Source organism: Wickerhamomyces ciferrii, contig 00020 (genome assembly GCF_000313485.1).
Source record: "Wickerhamomyces ciferrii WGS project CAIF00000000 data, strain NRRL Y-1031 F-60-10, contig 00020, whole genome shotgun sequence".
In the NCBI taxonomy this organism is placed as follows: domain Eukaryota; kingdom Fungi; phylum Ascomycota; class Saccharomycetes; order Phaffomycetales; family Wickerhamomycetaceae; genus Hansenula; species Hansenula ciferrii.
In genome coordinates this window covers 226,296-241,543 of record NW_011887720.1, presented here as the reverse complement: position 1 = coordinate 241,543, position 15,248 = coordinate 226,296, and the positions used below count along the sequence as shown (strand labels likewise).

The 15,248-nt window shown below is 32.9% G+C and overlaps 7 protein-coding genes across 7 annotated transcripts; 3 read left to right on the top strand and 4 right to left on the bottom strand.

Annotated features, from left to right (window-relative positions):
• Nucleotides 1-216: 216 nt before the first annotated feature.
• ACO1 (aconitate hydratase ACO1) lies at nucleotides 217-2,722 on the bottom strand (the record flags this gene model as incomplete). Its single annotated transcript, XM_011278442.1, has 2 exons — nucleotides 217-2,547; nucleotides 2,699-2,722. 2 exons carry the CDS (start codon nucleotides 2,720-2,722, stop codon nucleotides 217-219), a joined length of 2,355 nt encoding a protein of 784 aa, XP_011276744.1.
• A 721-nt stretch (nucleotides 2,723-3,443) lies between these two features.
• BN7_1033 (Titin) lies at nucleotides 3,444-4,400 on the bottom strand (the record flags this gene model as incomplete). Its single annotated transcript, XM_011278441.1, has 1 exon — nucleotides 3,444-4,400. The coding sequence occupies one exon, from the start codon at nucleotides 4,398-4,400 to the stop codon at nucleotides 3,444-3,446; it is 957 nt and encodes a 318-aa protein (XP_011276743.1).
• Nucleotides 4,401-4,911: 511 nt separating this feature from the next.
• Nucleotides 4,912-6,198, bottom strand: SQT1 (Sqt1p; the record flags this gene model as incomplete). Its single annotated transcript, XM_011278440.1, has 1 exon — nucleotides 4,912-6,198. One exon carries the CDS (start codon nucleotides 6,196-6,198, stop codon nucleotides 4,912-4,914), a length of 1,287 nt encoding a protein of 428 aa, XP_011276742.1.
• Nucleotides 6,199-6,461: 263 nt separating this feature from the next.
• Nucleotides 6,462-8,744, top strand: EGH1 (hydrolase; the record flags this gene model as incomplete). Its single annotated transcript, XM_011278439.1, has 1 exon — nucleotides 6,462-8,744. One exon carries the CDS (start codon nucleotides 6,462-6,464, stop codon nucleotides 8,742-8,744), a length of 2,283 nt encoding a protein of 760 aa, XP_011276741.1.
• Nucleotides 8,745-8,848: 104 nt separating this feature from the next.
• PRI1 (DNA primase subunit PRI1) lies at nucleotides 8,849-10,333 on the bottom strand (the record flags this gene model as incomplete). Its single annotated transcript, XM_011278438.1, has 1 exon — nucleotides 8,849-10,333. The coding sequence occupies one exon, from the start codon at nucleotides 10,331-10,333 to the stop codon at nucleotides 8,849-8,851; it is 1,485 nt and encodes a 494-aa protein (XP_011276740.1).
• A 363-nt stretch (nucleotides 10,334-10,696) lies between these two features.
• PRE1 (proteasome core particle subunit beta 4) lies at nucleotides 10,697-11,404 on the top strand (the record flags this gene model as incomplete). Its single annotated transcript, XM_011278437.1, has 3 exons — nucleotides 10,697-10,856; nucleotides 10,916-11,044; nucleotides 11,130-11,404. The coding sequence occupies 3 exons, from the start codon at nucleotides 10,697-10,699 to the stop codon at nucleotides 11,402-11,404; spliced, it is 564 nt and encodes a 187-aa protein (XP_011276739.1).
• A 452-nt stretch (nucleotides 11,405-11,856) lies between these two features.
• On the top strand, nucleotides 11,857-15,156 carry PRP22 (DEAH-box ATP-dependent RNA helicase PRP22; the record flags this gene model as incomplete). Its single annotated transcript, XM_011278436.1, has 1 exon — nucleotides 11,857-15,156. The coding sequence occupies one exon, from the start codon at nucleotides 11,857-11,859 to the stop codon at nucleotides 15,154-15,156; it is 3,300 nt and encodes a 1,099-aa protein (XP_011276738.1).
• Between the last annotated feature and the right edge of the window lie 92 nt (nucleotides 15,157-15,248).

The window sequence follows — 15,248 nt, the reverse complement described above, 5'->3', positions numbered from 1 at the left end:
TACAATTTATATCATGATCAATTGTAAGAAGTAATCTACAGTTAAATGATTCTAAAGCTATGAATATATGAGATCAAAATTAATAAATAAACAAATGTTAAATTATATATATATGTATAAGATACACCCCCTTAAAAACAATAAATTAAATAACTATATAAAAATATGATAATGACATTAAATTTCTAAAATATTAAATTACACTAGTCAATTAACTTAGTTGTTTTTCTTTTTTTCAGCAGCAACAGCAGCCATCTTGTTCAAAGCTGAACCATATTTGAACCATTCAATTTGTTCAGCATTGTAAGTGTGTGATAATGGAGTTTCCCATGGTTCACCATTCTTTGGATGTAATCTTAAAGTAACGTTTTTACCTGGAGCTAATTCAGTTAAACCAATGATATCAACAGTATCAGTTGGGTCAATTCTATCATAAGCTTCTGGTTCAACAAAGTTTAATGGTAATAAACCTTGTTTTTTCAAGTTAGTTTCATGAATACGAGCAAATGATTTAGTAATAATAGCAAAACCACCTAAGAATCTTGGTTCTAAAGCAGCGTGTTCTCTTGAAGAACCTTCACCGAAATTTTCACCACCAATAACAACCCATTTAATACCTGCATCTCTATAATCTCTAGCAGTTTCTGGGACACCTTTAACATCACCAGTGTATAAGTTCTTAACAGTGTTAGCTTTGTCATTTTGAGCATTAATAGCACCAATCATATAATTGTTTGAAATGTTTTCTAAATGACCTCTGTATTTCAACCAAGGACCAGCCATTGAAATATGATCAGTAGTGGTTTTACCTTTAGATTTGATCAAGATTGGTAAGTTTTCAGCATCTTTACCATTCCAAGCTTCAAATGGAGTTAAAACTTGTAAACGATCAGATTCTGGAGAAATTTGAACTTGGACTTGAGTACGGTCAGCTGGAGGAGCTTGGTAAGTGTTTTCACCAGCATCATAACCTCTGGTTGGTAAACCATCACCAGTTGGTGGTTGTAATAAGAATTCTTTACCATCAGCACCTTTTAATTTATCGGTAAGTGGGTTGAATCTTAAATCACCAGCAATAGCAAAAGCAGTGGTTAATTCTGGAGAAGCAACGAAGGCATGGGTATCTGGGTTACCATCATTTCTTGAAGTGAAATTTCTGTTATAAGATGAGACAATGGTGTTTTTGTCACCTTTTTTAATATCTTGTCTATCCCATTGACCAATACATGGACCACAAGCATTAGCTAAAACAATACCACCGAATTCTTCGAAAGTTTGTAATTGACCATCTCTTTGGATAGTAGCTCTAATTTGTTCTGAACCTGGAGTAACAGTGAATAAAGATTTAGCTTTGATACCATGAGCAGCAGCATCTTTGATAATAGAAGCAGATCTTGACATATCTTCATATGAAGAGTTGGTACATGAACCAATTAAACCAACTCTAACATCTAATGGCCAGTCATTTTCAATAGCAACATCTTTTAATTTAGAGATTGGAGTAGCTAAATCTGGAGTGAATGGACCATTGACATATGGTTCTAAAGTGTTCAAATCAATTTCAATAACTTGATCATAATGAGCACCTTCATCAGCTTTTAAGAAATCATTTTGATATAATTTAGCAAATTCAGCAATTTCATGACGACCAGTAGCAACTAAATAATCAGCCATTGATTTGTTGAATGGGAAAACTGAGGTGGTAGCACCAATTTCAGCACCCATATTACAGATGGTACCCATACCGGTACATGAGAAGGTATCAACACCATCACCGAAGTATTCAACAATTTTACCGGTACCACCTTTAACAGTAGTAATACCAGCTAATTTTAAGATAATATCTTTTGGAGAAGTCCAACCGTTCATTTTACCGGTTAATTTAACACCTAAGATTTTTGGGGCTTTTAATTCCCATGGTAAATCAGCCATAACATCAACGGCATCAGCACCACCAACACCGATAGCTAATTGACCTAAACCACCAGCGTTTGGAGTATGAGAATCGGTACCAATGATTAAAGCACCTGGGAAGGCATAGTTTTCTAAAACAATTTGATGAATAATACCTGAACCTGGTTTCCAGAAACCAATGTTATATTTAGCAGTAGCAGTAGCTAAGAAATCATAAACTTCTTTGTTGATATCAATAGCTCTTTTCAAATCTTTACCACCACCAATTTGAGCTTGAATTAAATGATCACAATGAACAGTGGTTGGAGTAGCAACTTGAGGTAAACCAGCAGACATGAATTGTAAGATAGCCATTTGAGCGGTAGCATCTTGACAAGCAACACGATCAGGTCTTAATTTCAAATATGAAACACCTCTTTCGATATCTTGTTCATGAGGTTTATCTAAATGACCATATAAAATTTTTTCAGCATAAGTTAATGGTCTATTTAATCTTTTTTTAACAATTTCAACATTTTCTAAATGTTTTTTATATTGAATGAATGAATGGTCTTCTAATAAATTTTGGCCAACTTTTGAGTCTCTGGTGATTTCAGAAGATAAAGTAGCTAAGCTACGAGCAAATCTTGGTGCCTTTATTGAATTTTGTTAGTAAATCAGCCGCCAAAAAATCAACAAACAAACTCCACGCTCTCCAAAATTCAAGCCGATAAACTCGAAATCAAGGGATCATGGGGTATGATGATCATGAACATAACAATCTGTTGAATCCATTGATACATACTTTCAAGTTTCTAGCAGCCAACATCTTTACAAGTTAATCTTACAGAATAAATCCAATTCAAAGCAAAGAAGATAAATATGGATCAATGAAAATATAAATATGTTTTTTTGGTTGAAAGTTGTTTATTATCTTGGTGCGGCCCACATGATGATACTTTGAAGGTCATTCTTTAGTGATGAGTTGCAATTCTGCAGGGATGCTGGGAATTGGTAAAATAGCGTGGGAATCGGTTTAAAATGTATTGTAAGGTAGTGATATTATTGGATGATAGTAAGGAAACCATACATTCTGAATACAATGGTGGTTTTTGCATTTGGATTACTCTACTAGAACACATATATTTACACCATCAATACCTTGTGTAATACCCATTGATCAGTCTCTGATTGGCCCTTTTCGCACCAGGAAATCCCATTCTTGGAGGGCCATGTTCGCGGGACCGAGCATTTGTACGTAATTGTTTCTGCTCCGAGCTCGGAATCCCCTTTGGCCAGTTTCCCTTTGAACCAGTTTCTCAAAGTTTTAAAGGAGCCGTTTTCATTGACAGATTACACTTGACATTATCAAGATTGTTATTGGCTAACTGGAAGTCTTTTAACCGAAGCTTATAATTTGTTTTATGCTTTGTTTTACGTAATGGTATGGAGAAACTGAAAAACTACATATTGATTATCATTAATTAATCAAATTCATAACTCATTAAGGTATTATTCTAATATACAAATTCTATTATACAGAGTCAAACTCATAAATGTAAAGATTCATCTTCAACTTCTTCAATACTAACTCTTCTTTTCAATTTTGGTAATTTATGTAATGGTTCATGTTCATCACTTGACAATTCAGCTTCACTATTAGATCTGGATCTTGTACTAATTGAATCAGTTTCACTAAATGAATTGGATCTACTTGATCTTGGAGTTGTAACTGCAGTTTCAGTTTCTGAATCTTCATAGTCTATTGGAATGGAAATAACTCTAGCTTTTGGTTTACTTTCTGATGGTTGTTTTGCTGCTTGTTTTGGAACTTGTTCTTGAATTTGTTGTGGTTTTGGTGATGGACTAACAGATCTTCTCGATTCATCTCTAACAGGTGCAAAAACTTTTTTGACTTGTGGTCTAACAACAAATTCATCAGCTGGAACTCTTGGAATGATAATTTTTAAAACATTACCAGCTAATTCCCATTTAACATTCATAACATCAACATCATTTTGTTTGAATTTGAAAACTTTCTTAAATTCATCTTTTTCACTTTCAACATGAATCATTGCAAAACCATCAATGACTTTATAACTAATTGAATAATGATTATATTCATTATTGTTCTTATGAATATGGATTTGATATTGATTCTTGGATCTTAAAACTTTATAACCAACTTCAGGTTTTCTTTCAACTTCAAAATCTTCTTCATCATCATGATGTTCTTGAATCATTTGATTTAATAAATCATTAAAATCATAACCACCATTAGCAGCTCTAAATCTTTGTCCAAATCTTGGTCTTTCTTGAAAACGTTCAAATGGATGATGACATGATCTTGATCTAACAATTCTTCTTGGTGATTGACAATGATATGATGATCTTGATGGTGTGAAAAAATCAGAACCTAAACCAAAACTTTGTGGAGATGATCTTGAAACATATCTTGGTTCAAATGGAGATGAGTAAAATTGTGGAGCGTAATCAAATGAAAGCATTGTTATCGATATCTTGTTAATAGTTGTTTGTATTTGTAATTGATTGTTTTTGTTATATCTTATTGATGATGATTATAACAAACAACAACTCTTTCAAAATATTCAAGGTATTTCATCCTTTTTATAATTAAAACTAATCATTTTTTGATTTCAAATCCTTTATTTTATTTGTAATGATTTAGAATTTTCTAGTAAAAACTTTATGTGCCACCCAAATTTTAGAATATTCCAGATGAAAAAAATTCCCGTGATGGAGTGCACTTACCAAAATCATAATTTTAGAACTTCCTGTCAAAATTTTGGAATGCAGTAGTTCCTTCTCGAATCTGCTAGAAGATTAGATCTAATATCTAACTATGGTCTTAAAACTTTAAACGGCTGTGAAATGTACATACCATGTTATTAAAGGGATGGAGCCTAAAAGAATTGTATACTAAACAGTCAACTACAATCTTGCATAGATAATACCTGGAATATTTGATCGAATCATACATTAACTGAAAATTCATATCTATAAAATTTCTTCATTAGTAACAAATAATAAAGAAACACCTTCATCACCTGCAGTAATCAATTTATTACCGTTTTCAATAACACTAAAATCTAAAACACCCATATTATGACCAACACCTTTGAAAACTTCTTCACCAGTTCTTGAATCCCATTTATAAATTCTTGAATCCATTGAAGAACCAACTAAATATGGTGTACCTGGTACAAATTCTAATTTTGTAACAGCATCTTCTAATAATTTTGAATGTCTTTCCTTCCATGTCTTTGTATCAAATAAAATAATTGCACCTGAAACTAAACCAAGTGCTATTAATGGTAATTCTGTTGACCATGAAATGGTTTCTATACTGGCATCTAATTCTTCTTGATCTTCTTTTAATTCAACAACTCTGAAAGTAGTCAAGACTGAACCATTAGTTATATTCACTATAGCTAATGTACCTTCATTTGATCCAATAGCTAAAATATTTGAATTTGGTTGTAATTTAATTGAAATCCAAGGAATTGTTTGACCTTTAAATGCAGTTTCTGATAATTTAAATTCTGCTGAACCAGTAAAGGCATTCCAACCAACAATTGAACCATCAGTTGAAATGGTAACTAAATGTAATGCATCTAAATCATCAACATTAACGAAAACACCTCCAGTACTTTCTTGTTGATGTGCAAACCCACTCATTATTTGTTCAACACTTGGTGTGATTTGATAAACCCAAACAGAACCATCAGCACCACCAAATGCAAATACTGGTTGTTTTGGATGTACTGAAATCCATACAATTTCTTCAGTTTCTTCTAATTCACCAAATAATTTCCATACTTGACCTTTCTTTGTGGATTGATGTATTAAGATCTTACCAGCCATATCACCAGTAATTAAAAATTCACCATCACCTGTAAAACCACCTGTAATAATTGATTCATTATGACCTTTGATTTGTTGTGCGAATTTTGGTGGTTGTGAATGTGAAGTCCATAAATAAACAGTGTTATCACCACCACCAGAAGCAACTAATGGTAATGTTGGATGTGCAATTACAGTAAAGACTGAATCTTCATGTTTATCAAAGTAACCCCATGAGTTATTTGACATATCTATCTCAATTCTATCTTCACCACCTTCTATTTGTTCATCTTGATCTTGATCTTGTTCTGGTTGAATTTCTTCAACATCTTCATCATCACTTATTGGTTCTGGTTCATTAGCACCTTCATAAACTTCATCTACTTCATTAACTGCAATGAATTCATCTTGACCTTGTTCTTGTTCTTGTTGTTGACTCATTTTGTCCCAAATTTAATTGATTTTTTGTAAATTACTAATGTAAAAGTATTAAAGAGATGAGCTTATAAATTTTTTTTACTATCACAATCAAAATCCGGTTTGATTAGATAATTTGAGAGTCGGAACTGGTCCGTGTATGGCAGAGATCAGAATGGCACAATTCAATTATCAACAACTTCTTATTTTTTTGCCATTGTACTTTTTGATTCGTTGTTATCATAAAGTGAAGTTGGACTGGTTGCTAAGTAGTCTATTGGTTTATAATGACGAAATCTAAGGGTAAAGTTAGAAGTGAAAAGGGTCAATTTGTGGATGATTTGGACAGAGTTGTGCAATTAAAAGGGATCAATTTAGATGGAGGTGCCAAATTTCCAACCAAACCATCATTCCCAACTCATAAACCATTGGAGGGACATGAAGGACTGTTTTTTGATGGTGATCATGTCTCATTTGCTGGGAGACCATTTCCATTAGAGGATGTTCCCTCGCATATCAATAGGATCAAAAGCTTAGGATATAATAGTATAAGATACATCTTCACTTGGGAAGCCATTGAACATGAAGGACCTGGGAAATATGATGAAGAGTTTATTGATTATACAATTGAAGTCTTGAAAATAATTGATGACATTGGTGGTATATACGTTTATTTGGATCCGCATCAGGATGTTTGGTCCAGATTCTCAGGTGGTGATGGTGCTCCATTATGGACTTTATACGCTGCAGGGTTTGACCCTAAACATTTCCAAGCTACAGAAGCTGCAGTTGTTCAAAATTTTTACCATAATTCTGAAGATCCAGATGTTTATCCAAAGATGGTATGGAGTACAAACTATAAAAGATTAGCAGCGGGTACTTTATTCACGTTATTCTTTGCAGGTAAACAATTTGCTCCAAATGCTATTATCAATGGTGTTAATATCCAAGATTATTTACAATCACATTTCATCAACAGTGTTGCATATTTTGTAAAAAGAATTAATGATAAAGCACCAGAATTGTTTGAAGAAACTGTTATTGGGGTAGAAACTATTAATGAACCAAACCCTGGATATATTGGGACTCCTGATGCTTCCAAAATCCCTGATAGTTTAAACTTAAGAGTTGGAACTTGTCCAACTATTTATCAAACTTTGAAATTAGGGTCTGGTATCCCAACTGAATTGGATGAGTATAGAATTTCAATCTTTGGGCCAAAGAAAATTGGTACTAAAGTCATTGATCCAAAAGGTGTCAAAGCCTGGGTTTCTGATGATACTTATGACAGACATTATGGTTTCAAGAGATCTGAGTCATGGAAGCTTGGAGTTTGTATTTGGGAACAACATGGGGTCTGGAACTCTGAAACAACAACCTTATTACTTCCAGATTATTTTAATGTGGATCATTTGAGTGGTGAAATTGCTGATGAAGAACTTTTCATAAATAGATATTTTGTTAATTACTATAAAGATTATCGAAAAGCCATTAGAGATATATTACCAGACACATTTATATTTTTACAATCACCTCCTTTAGAAATCCCACCAAAATTGAAAGGTACAAATTTGGTAGACAAAAATACTATTTTCAGTCCTCATTATTACGATGGTATGTCACTTATGTTCAAGACTTGGAATAGAAAATATAACGCAGATACACTAGGTATAATGAGAGGTAAATATTCCAACCCTGTGTTTAGCATTGTTTGGGGTGAGAATAACATTAGAAAAAGCTTTAGAAGACAATTAGCTGAAATGGTAAAGGAAGGTAAAGAGAATCTTGGTGAAGAATTACCTGTTATATTCACCGAAATTGGCATGCCATTTGATATGGATGATAAGAAAGCCTACAGGGAGAATGAATTTTCATCACAAACAAGTGCATTAGATGCATTGGGCTTTGCATTGGAAGGGAGTAATATTTCTCACTCTTGGTGGACTTATACAGCTGATAATGGTCACAAATGGGGTGATTATTTCAATAATGAAGATTTTTCATTTTGGTCCAAGGATGACATTGAAGAAGCTTCATTTCCTGGATCTTCTGGATCAACAGCTACTACTGGATTTGATTCAAAGGCTTATTTTAATGAACATTCGATTAGTGTTACTGATTTTGACTCTGATTCTGGTACATTAGCTGGTTCCTCATCTTTATTGAAGAGTCAAACGTTAAAAGGTCCATCGTCTGCTTCTTCAGCACCAAGTCATTTTGGATTAAGAGCCATTGATTCAATAGTGAGACCATTTGCATTGGCATTAGAGGGTGAATTTGTTGATTCCGAATTTGATTTATCCAAACTTGAATATACTTTAAAAATCAAAGGTAAAGATACCGGAGACATTACACCAACTTTAATCCATATTCCACAATGGCATTTCCCGTCAGATGAATATGAGATCAATGTGACTTCTGGTAAGTTCATCGTTGAAGAAGGATCTGAAACATTACAATGGTTCCATGAAAACGGTTACCAAAGTATAAGCATTAGGAATATTAATGCAAAAACAGCTCAAAAAGGATGGCTTTCATATTTGCTTAGCTTCTTGCCATGTTTCAGTTAATCGGTTTTTGTCCTAATTTTGATGATTTTTATGATAATTAATATGTTTTTCCCCATTAATAAATACACTATACATTGTAAAAGTTCCCATAATTATTGTACACGCTAAAACTCCAGATCTTCTTCATCGTCATCACGTTCACGTTTAGCACTTCTTTCAGATTTTATAACACCTTGAACGAATTTTGCAAATAAATCAACTGATGGTTTTAATGAAGTCTTATCCCAATCATGGAGTTTCTTATCTTGTGGAATTCCTTGATGTTCAATTTCCCATTTATTAATTTCATGTTGAATTTGACGTAAATTTGGAGAATTTGTAGGATCAAATCCTTGTGATGCATCAAATGGAACACAGACATTACCAGTACTTGGGTGAATACAAAATGGAGATTTCAACAAATGGATCATTTGACGAGTAACTTCAACATCTAATCTTGGATACATAGTTTCTAAAATTATATCCTGTTTAGCTTCCACTATTGTTCTATAATTGAAGGTTTTTGTTGCAATTTTTTTGGAAGTCTCATCGATATCTTTCCATTTTTGAATACTAGATCTACCAGGTGATGAGCTCCATAATTTTCTTAAAGCATCATTCAAGTTTTTATCAGGTAATGATTTCAATAATTCTTCAGCTTTAACATCATCGGCCCATGGATCTTGTTCTGTCAATATAATGTCCAAAAATTCAGGTTTTAAAATTTCATATGAACGTTCGATATGTGGATGATATGGACGACGTAAATTCAATCTCTTGTTACCTTTATTTTTCAGTATATCAAGATATTCCACGATTGCTCTTCTTTTCGGTTCTTCTAAATGTCTAGCTCTTTTGTCACTAACCCAACAATGCGCACCACGTCTACCAGAAAAGACCCAAACCATATGTTCAAATCCGAAATCTTCTCTTAAAGCTTGTTCTATAATTTTAGTAGCCACTGTGATAAATTTCCAACATTTGGTACAGATTTGTGTCTTGGAACAACATGTACGAATATCATCATAATCTGTTAAATCAATGTCAATGACCAATTCTTTCTCCAATGGTTTCATTGCAGTTTTCGGTAGAGTTTTTCTATCTTTTGGATTGACTGCATAAACAGCACCAACTTCGAATCTTGTTGGGTTAGCTTTCATAACTGAAGCTTTAAAATCTTCTAATGTAGCAAATGAATTATAACGTTGATATGCACCTGATCTATACTCATATGCAAATTCTCTCATGGTGAAATCCTTTTGTGGTTTTGGAGAGTGGTTTAGCCATTGGAAAATGTATCTGAATGGTAATAATCTTTCATAGTAGTATAACATATCAGAAGAAGATGGTGTCTTGTTTCCTGATACTGGAAGATCATCTTGAACTGGAGCTGGCTTAGAGATCAATCTTGAAAGGTCTTCTTTGGAGTCATCACTTGCAAAATTGTCATCATCAAGGTTTCTATTCAATGGGATTAATGGTGGACGTGTTGGTGATGAGATCAAATCTTTATTTCTTGAGCTTAAATTTGGGTTGATTGGTGATGAGGATGCTGATGAGGTAGTAGGTTGCTGAAGGGTTCCAGCCATGTCGTTTTGAAACACTGGCATTCCTGCTTGTTGAATATTGAATTGTTATCAACAAGTATTAATCCTATGTATGGAATCTTTTATGTTTTGGAAACATAAAATCAGAGACGCGTAAAATGTAATATTGAAATTAAAAATACGCGAACTAGTAATTTATTTTCGGTAAGAACACGCTTCCGATTGCTGATATAATCGTTACATAATCACTTTTCAAATTCGAGAAAATCAAATCCAAATTAATAAAGTGGATGGCCAAAAGATCTAGTTCAATAACATTAGATAACTAAGGGTTTTCATTACAATTGAACTGAGTTTTATTGCTTTCAAAGTCAATTAACTTCAGTCCTCTAAGATAAATCAGATACAGGTCAAAACACAGAGAAAATGGATATCGTTTTAGGTATTAAAGTGAGAGATTCTGTGATTATCGCCACTTCAAAAGCTGCCACTAGAGGTATTTCAATCTTGAAAGCAGATGATGATAAAACAAGAGAATTGAGTAAACATGCTCTAATGGCATTCACAGGTGAAGCTGGTGATACAGGTATGTATCCGGATCTTGATGTTTTGCTGGTTAATCAATACTAACTTTTGGAACAATAGTACAATTTGCAGAATATATCCAAGCAAATGTTCAATTATATGGAATCCGTGAAAATTATGAGTTAAGTCCAGAAGCTATCTCAAGTTTCACAAGAAATGAATTAGCAAAATCTATCAGATCAAGAGTGAGTTAATTATCTTTTAGGTTTTTCCGCCGACTTCAATTATTTGCCTTCGGGAGAACTAACATTATAATTTTAGAAACCATATCAAGTCAATGTATTAATTGCAGGTTATGATGAAAATAAAAAAGAACCATCTTTGAATTGGATTGACTACCTAGGTACCAGAGCAGAGCTACCATATGCTGCACATGGTTATGCTGCATTCTATACTTTCTCATTATTAGATCGTCATTATAGACCAGATTTCACCACAGAAGAAGGGTTAAATTTATTAAAACTATGTTTAAAAGAACTTGAAACTAGAATCCCAGTTGACTTCAAAGGTGTTAATGTATGTATTGTTAATTTGTTACATTTCAGGTGATTTTTTTACTAACTGAGTTATTTTAGGTTAAAGTTGTTGATAAAGATGGTATAAGAGAGGTTGAAATTTAAAATGATACTTTGGATTAAATTTTGTACGATAATGATAAATAAATGAAGCCTGTGGCTATTTTGAAAAGACATATTATGTTTATAATTCTTTCAATTGTAGATCATAAAGCACCGTATACCAAAGACTTCAAAGATCGAATTTAACTTATTCAAACAAGTATCTAAACGATGGATTGAGTGATGAAAATCATTACCCATAAGATAAATTCCACTGAAACATATTATAGTTTTGTTTATGTTTATAGTTTATTAGTGAGCTCCAATTTACCTTTGATGATGACTAAGCTGCATACTAAAATCTGTCAATATAATTTAAAAAATTGTTTACACTCTAATAGATCTTTGTTTACAACTTAACGAACCCAAATTAAAGAGATTTCAATGTCAAAAGAAGCTAGCTTGATTGAGATAAGGAGCAAGATTCTTGAGAATGCCGGTGCTGATGAAGAAGAAGTGGCTGATTTCGTTGTTAGCTTGTATAATGACTCGAGCTCTTTAAATGAGTTCAAATCGTCATTAGAAGAAGTGGGTGCTGAGTTTGCCTCTGATTTCATTGAAGCTATTTATTTAGACTTGAACGTTTGCTTTGGGAAGAATCAGTCTATAATCAAGAAAGAAGATCATGAACCTGTGATACCGAAGAAAGAAGATGATCCTACACCTAATCATATATTATCTCTACCCAATGATTATAACAGTATAAAGAAAGAAGAAGATTATGATGGTGAAAATTTATTACATGAATGGAAAGATTTTAAAACTGAGGATGATGATGACGTAAAGCTACCAACAAGAAATAGATCAAGAAGTCCTTATAGAGATGAACGTAAACCAAATTTTAGAGATCGTGGTACACCACAAGATGAAGAAGTAATAAGAGACAAAATCTATAGTGGAAGAGTGATGAATATAACAAACTTTGGTGCTTTCGTACGGCTATATGGCGTTAAGGGGGGAGTTGATGGACTTGTACATATTTCAGCCATTGATAAATCTAGAATAAACCATCCATCTGATATCTTGAAAAGAGATCAGGAAGTTTATGTTAAAGTCGTAAAAGTTGAAGGCAATAGAATTGGATTGTCAATGAAAGATGTTGATCAATATACTGGTGAATCAATTCAGATATATCAAAATGATAGAAGAGGAAGAGAATTACATGTTACTACAACATCAAATTCCAAGAGAAGATTAACATCCCCAGAAAAATGGGAAATTCGTCAATTAATTGCTGCAGGTGCTGTCTCTGCTAAAGATTATCCTGATTTAGATAAAGAAGATCATGAATTGGAAGATGAAGAGGATGATGGAAATCAAGCAGCTCAAGATATTGATGTGGAATTGAAACATTCAGTACCACCATTTTTAGCTGGTATGAATATTGAAACTGAAAAACTTGCACCTGCAAAAGTTGTTAAATTACCTGAAGGTTCATTAAATAGAGCCGCTATGAGTGGATCTGCTTTAGCTAAGGAAAGAAGAGAACAAAAAATAAAAGAAATGAAAGAGAAAAGAGAACAACAACTCAAAGATAAAGCTAATAAAGCCACAAATAACGATGATCCACTCACTCAAGATCAAGTACCAGATGAAGAAAAATCCAGTGATTACGTTCCAAAGAGGGATAAAAACGTTTCTTATGGTAAGAGAACAGACCTCAGTATGAAAGAACAAAGAGAATCATTACCAGTATTCAAGATGAGATCTACATTAATGAAAGCTGTTAGTGATAATCAATTCATTGTTATTGTTGGTGAAACAGGGTCAGGTAAAACAACACAATTGACACAATATCTTTATGAAGATGGTTTTGCTAACAGAGGTGTTATTGGATGTACCCAACCACGTCGTGTTGCCGCACAATCTGTTGCAAGAAGAGTTGCTGATGAAGTTGGTTGTCGTGTAGGTCAAGAAGTCGGTTACACGGTTAGATTTGATGATTTGAGTTCTCCAAAGACTAAAATTAAGTATATGACTGATGGTATGCTACAGCGTGAAGCACTGATAGATCCAGATATGAGTAATTATTCAGTGATTATGTTGGATGAAGCGCATGAAAGAACTATAGCTACTGATGTTCTTTTTGCTCTTTTGAAAGAAGCTGCTTCAAGACGACCAGATCTTAAAATCATTGTCACATCTGCTACATTAGATGCTGGTAAATTTTCTGGCTACTTTAATAACTGTCCAATTGTTGAAATCCCTGGTAGAACATATCCTGTTGAGATTTTATATACTAAAGAACCAGAACTGGATTATTTGGCAGCTGCTTTAGATTCTGTTGTTCAAATTCATATATCTGAACCTGAAGGTGACATTTTAGTGTTCTTAACTGGCCAAGAAGAGATTGAAACTTCTGTTCAAGTATTGAATGAAAAAATGAAAGCATTGGGATCATCAATTCCGGAATTAATTGTTTTACCAGTTTATTCTGCATTACCTTCTGAAACACAATCAAGAATTTTTGAACCAACACCAAAAGGTTCAAGAAAAGTCATATTGGCTACAAACATTGCAGAAACTTCATTAACTATTGATGGTATTTATTATGTTATTGATCCTGGATTTTCTAAAATCAATGCATATGATCCAAAATTAGGTATGGATTCTTTAACAGTTCGTCCAATTTCACAAGCACAAGCAAATCAAAGAGCTGGTAGAGCTGGTAGAACGGGACCTGGTAAATGTTTTAGATTATATACAGAATTAGCATATCAAAATGAAATGTTACCAAATACAATTCCAGAAATTCAAAGACAAAATTTGAGTAATGTTATTTTAATGTTGAAAGCTATTGGTATTAATGATTTATTAAATTTCCAATTCATGGATCCCCCATCAACAGATTCTATTTTATTATCTTTGAATGAGTTATATTATTTGAAAGCTGTGGATGAAGAATCAAGAATCACAACCATAGGTAGAAATTTAGTGAATATACCTGCAGATCCAACTATTTCCAAGACTTTGATTGAATCAATACATTATAAATGTTCAGATGAAATGATTACGATTTTTGCTGTGTTATCAACTCCAAATATTTTCAATAGACCTAAACAACAACAAGAATTAGCAGATAAGAAGAAGGCAAGATTCCATCATCCTCATGGGGATCATTTAACGTATTTAAATGTTTATAATGCATGGGTTAATAATGATTATTCAAAACAGTGGTGTCAAGAAAATTTTATTCAAGAAAGATCATTGAAAAGAGCACAAGATGTTAGAAATCAATTAATTCAAATTTTTAAAAGATTTAAATATCCAATAATAAGTTGTGGAGCAAATACGAATTCTGTTAGAAAAGCATTATGTTCTGGATTTTTCAAAAATGTTGCTAAAAGAGATCAACAAGAAGGTTATAAAACTCTTGCCGAAGAAACTCAAGTTTATATTCATCCATCAAGTTGTGTTAGAAATAATCCACAATATGTTGTTTATAATTCGATTTTGAATACTACAAAGGAATATCTAGTTCATGTTACACAAATTGAACCAAAATGGCTTGTTGAAGTTTCACCTGAATTTTTTGAAGTTAATACAAATCCTGGACAAAACAAAAAAAGGGCAAATGAAAAAATTGTTCCATTGTTCAATAAATTTACTAAAGATCAAAATGAATGGAGATTATCACAAGGAAAATCAGGTTCGGCTGATTTGAAAAAAAGATTTAGAGCATGATAAATATTAGTCATTTACTAGTAGCTTTGAGAAATAAACAAAGTTTCCAATATCAATTGTATATTGTATTAATAAATACCGTATGTTATTCC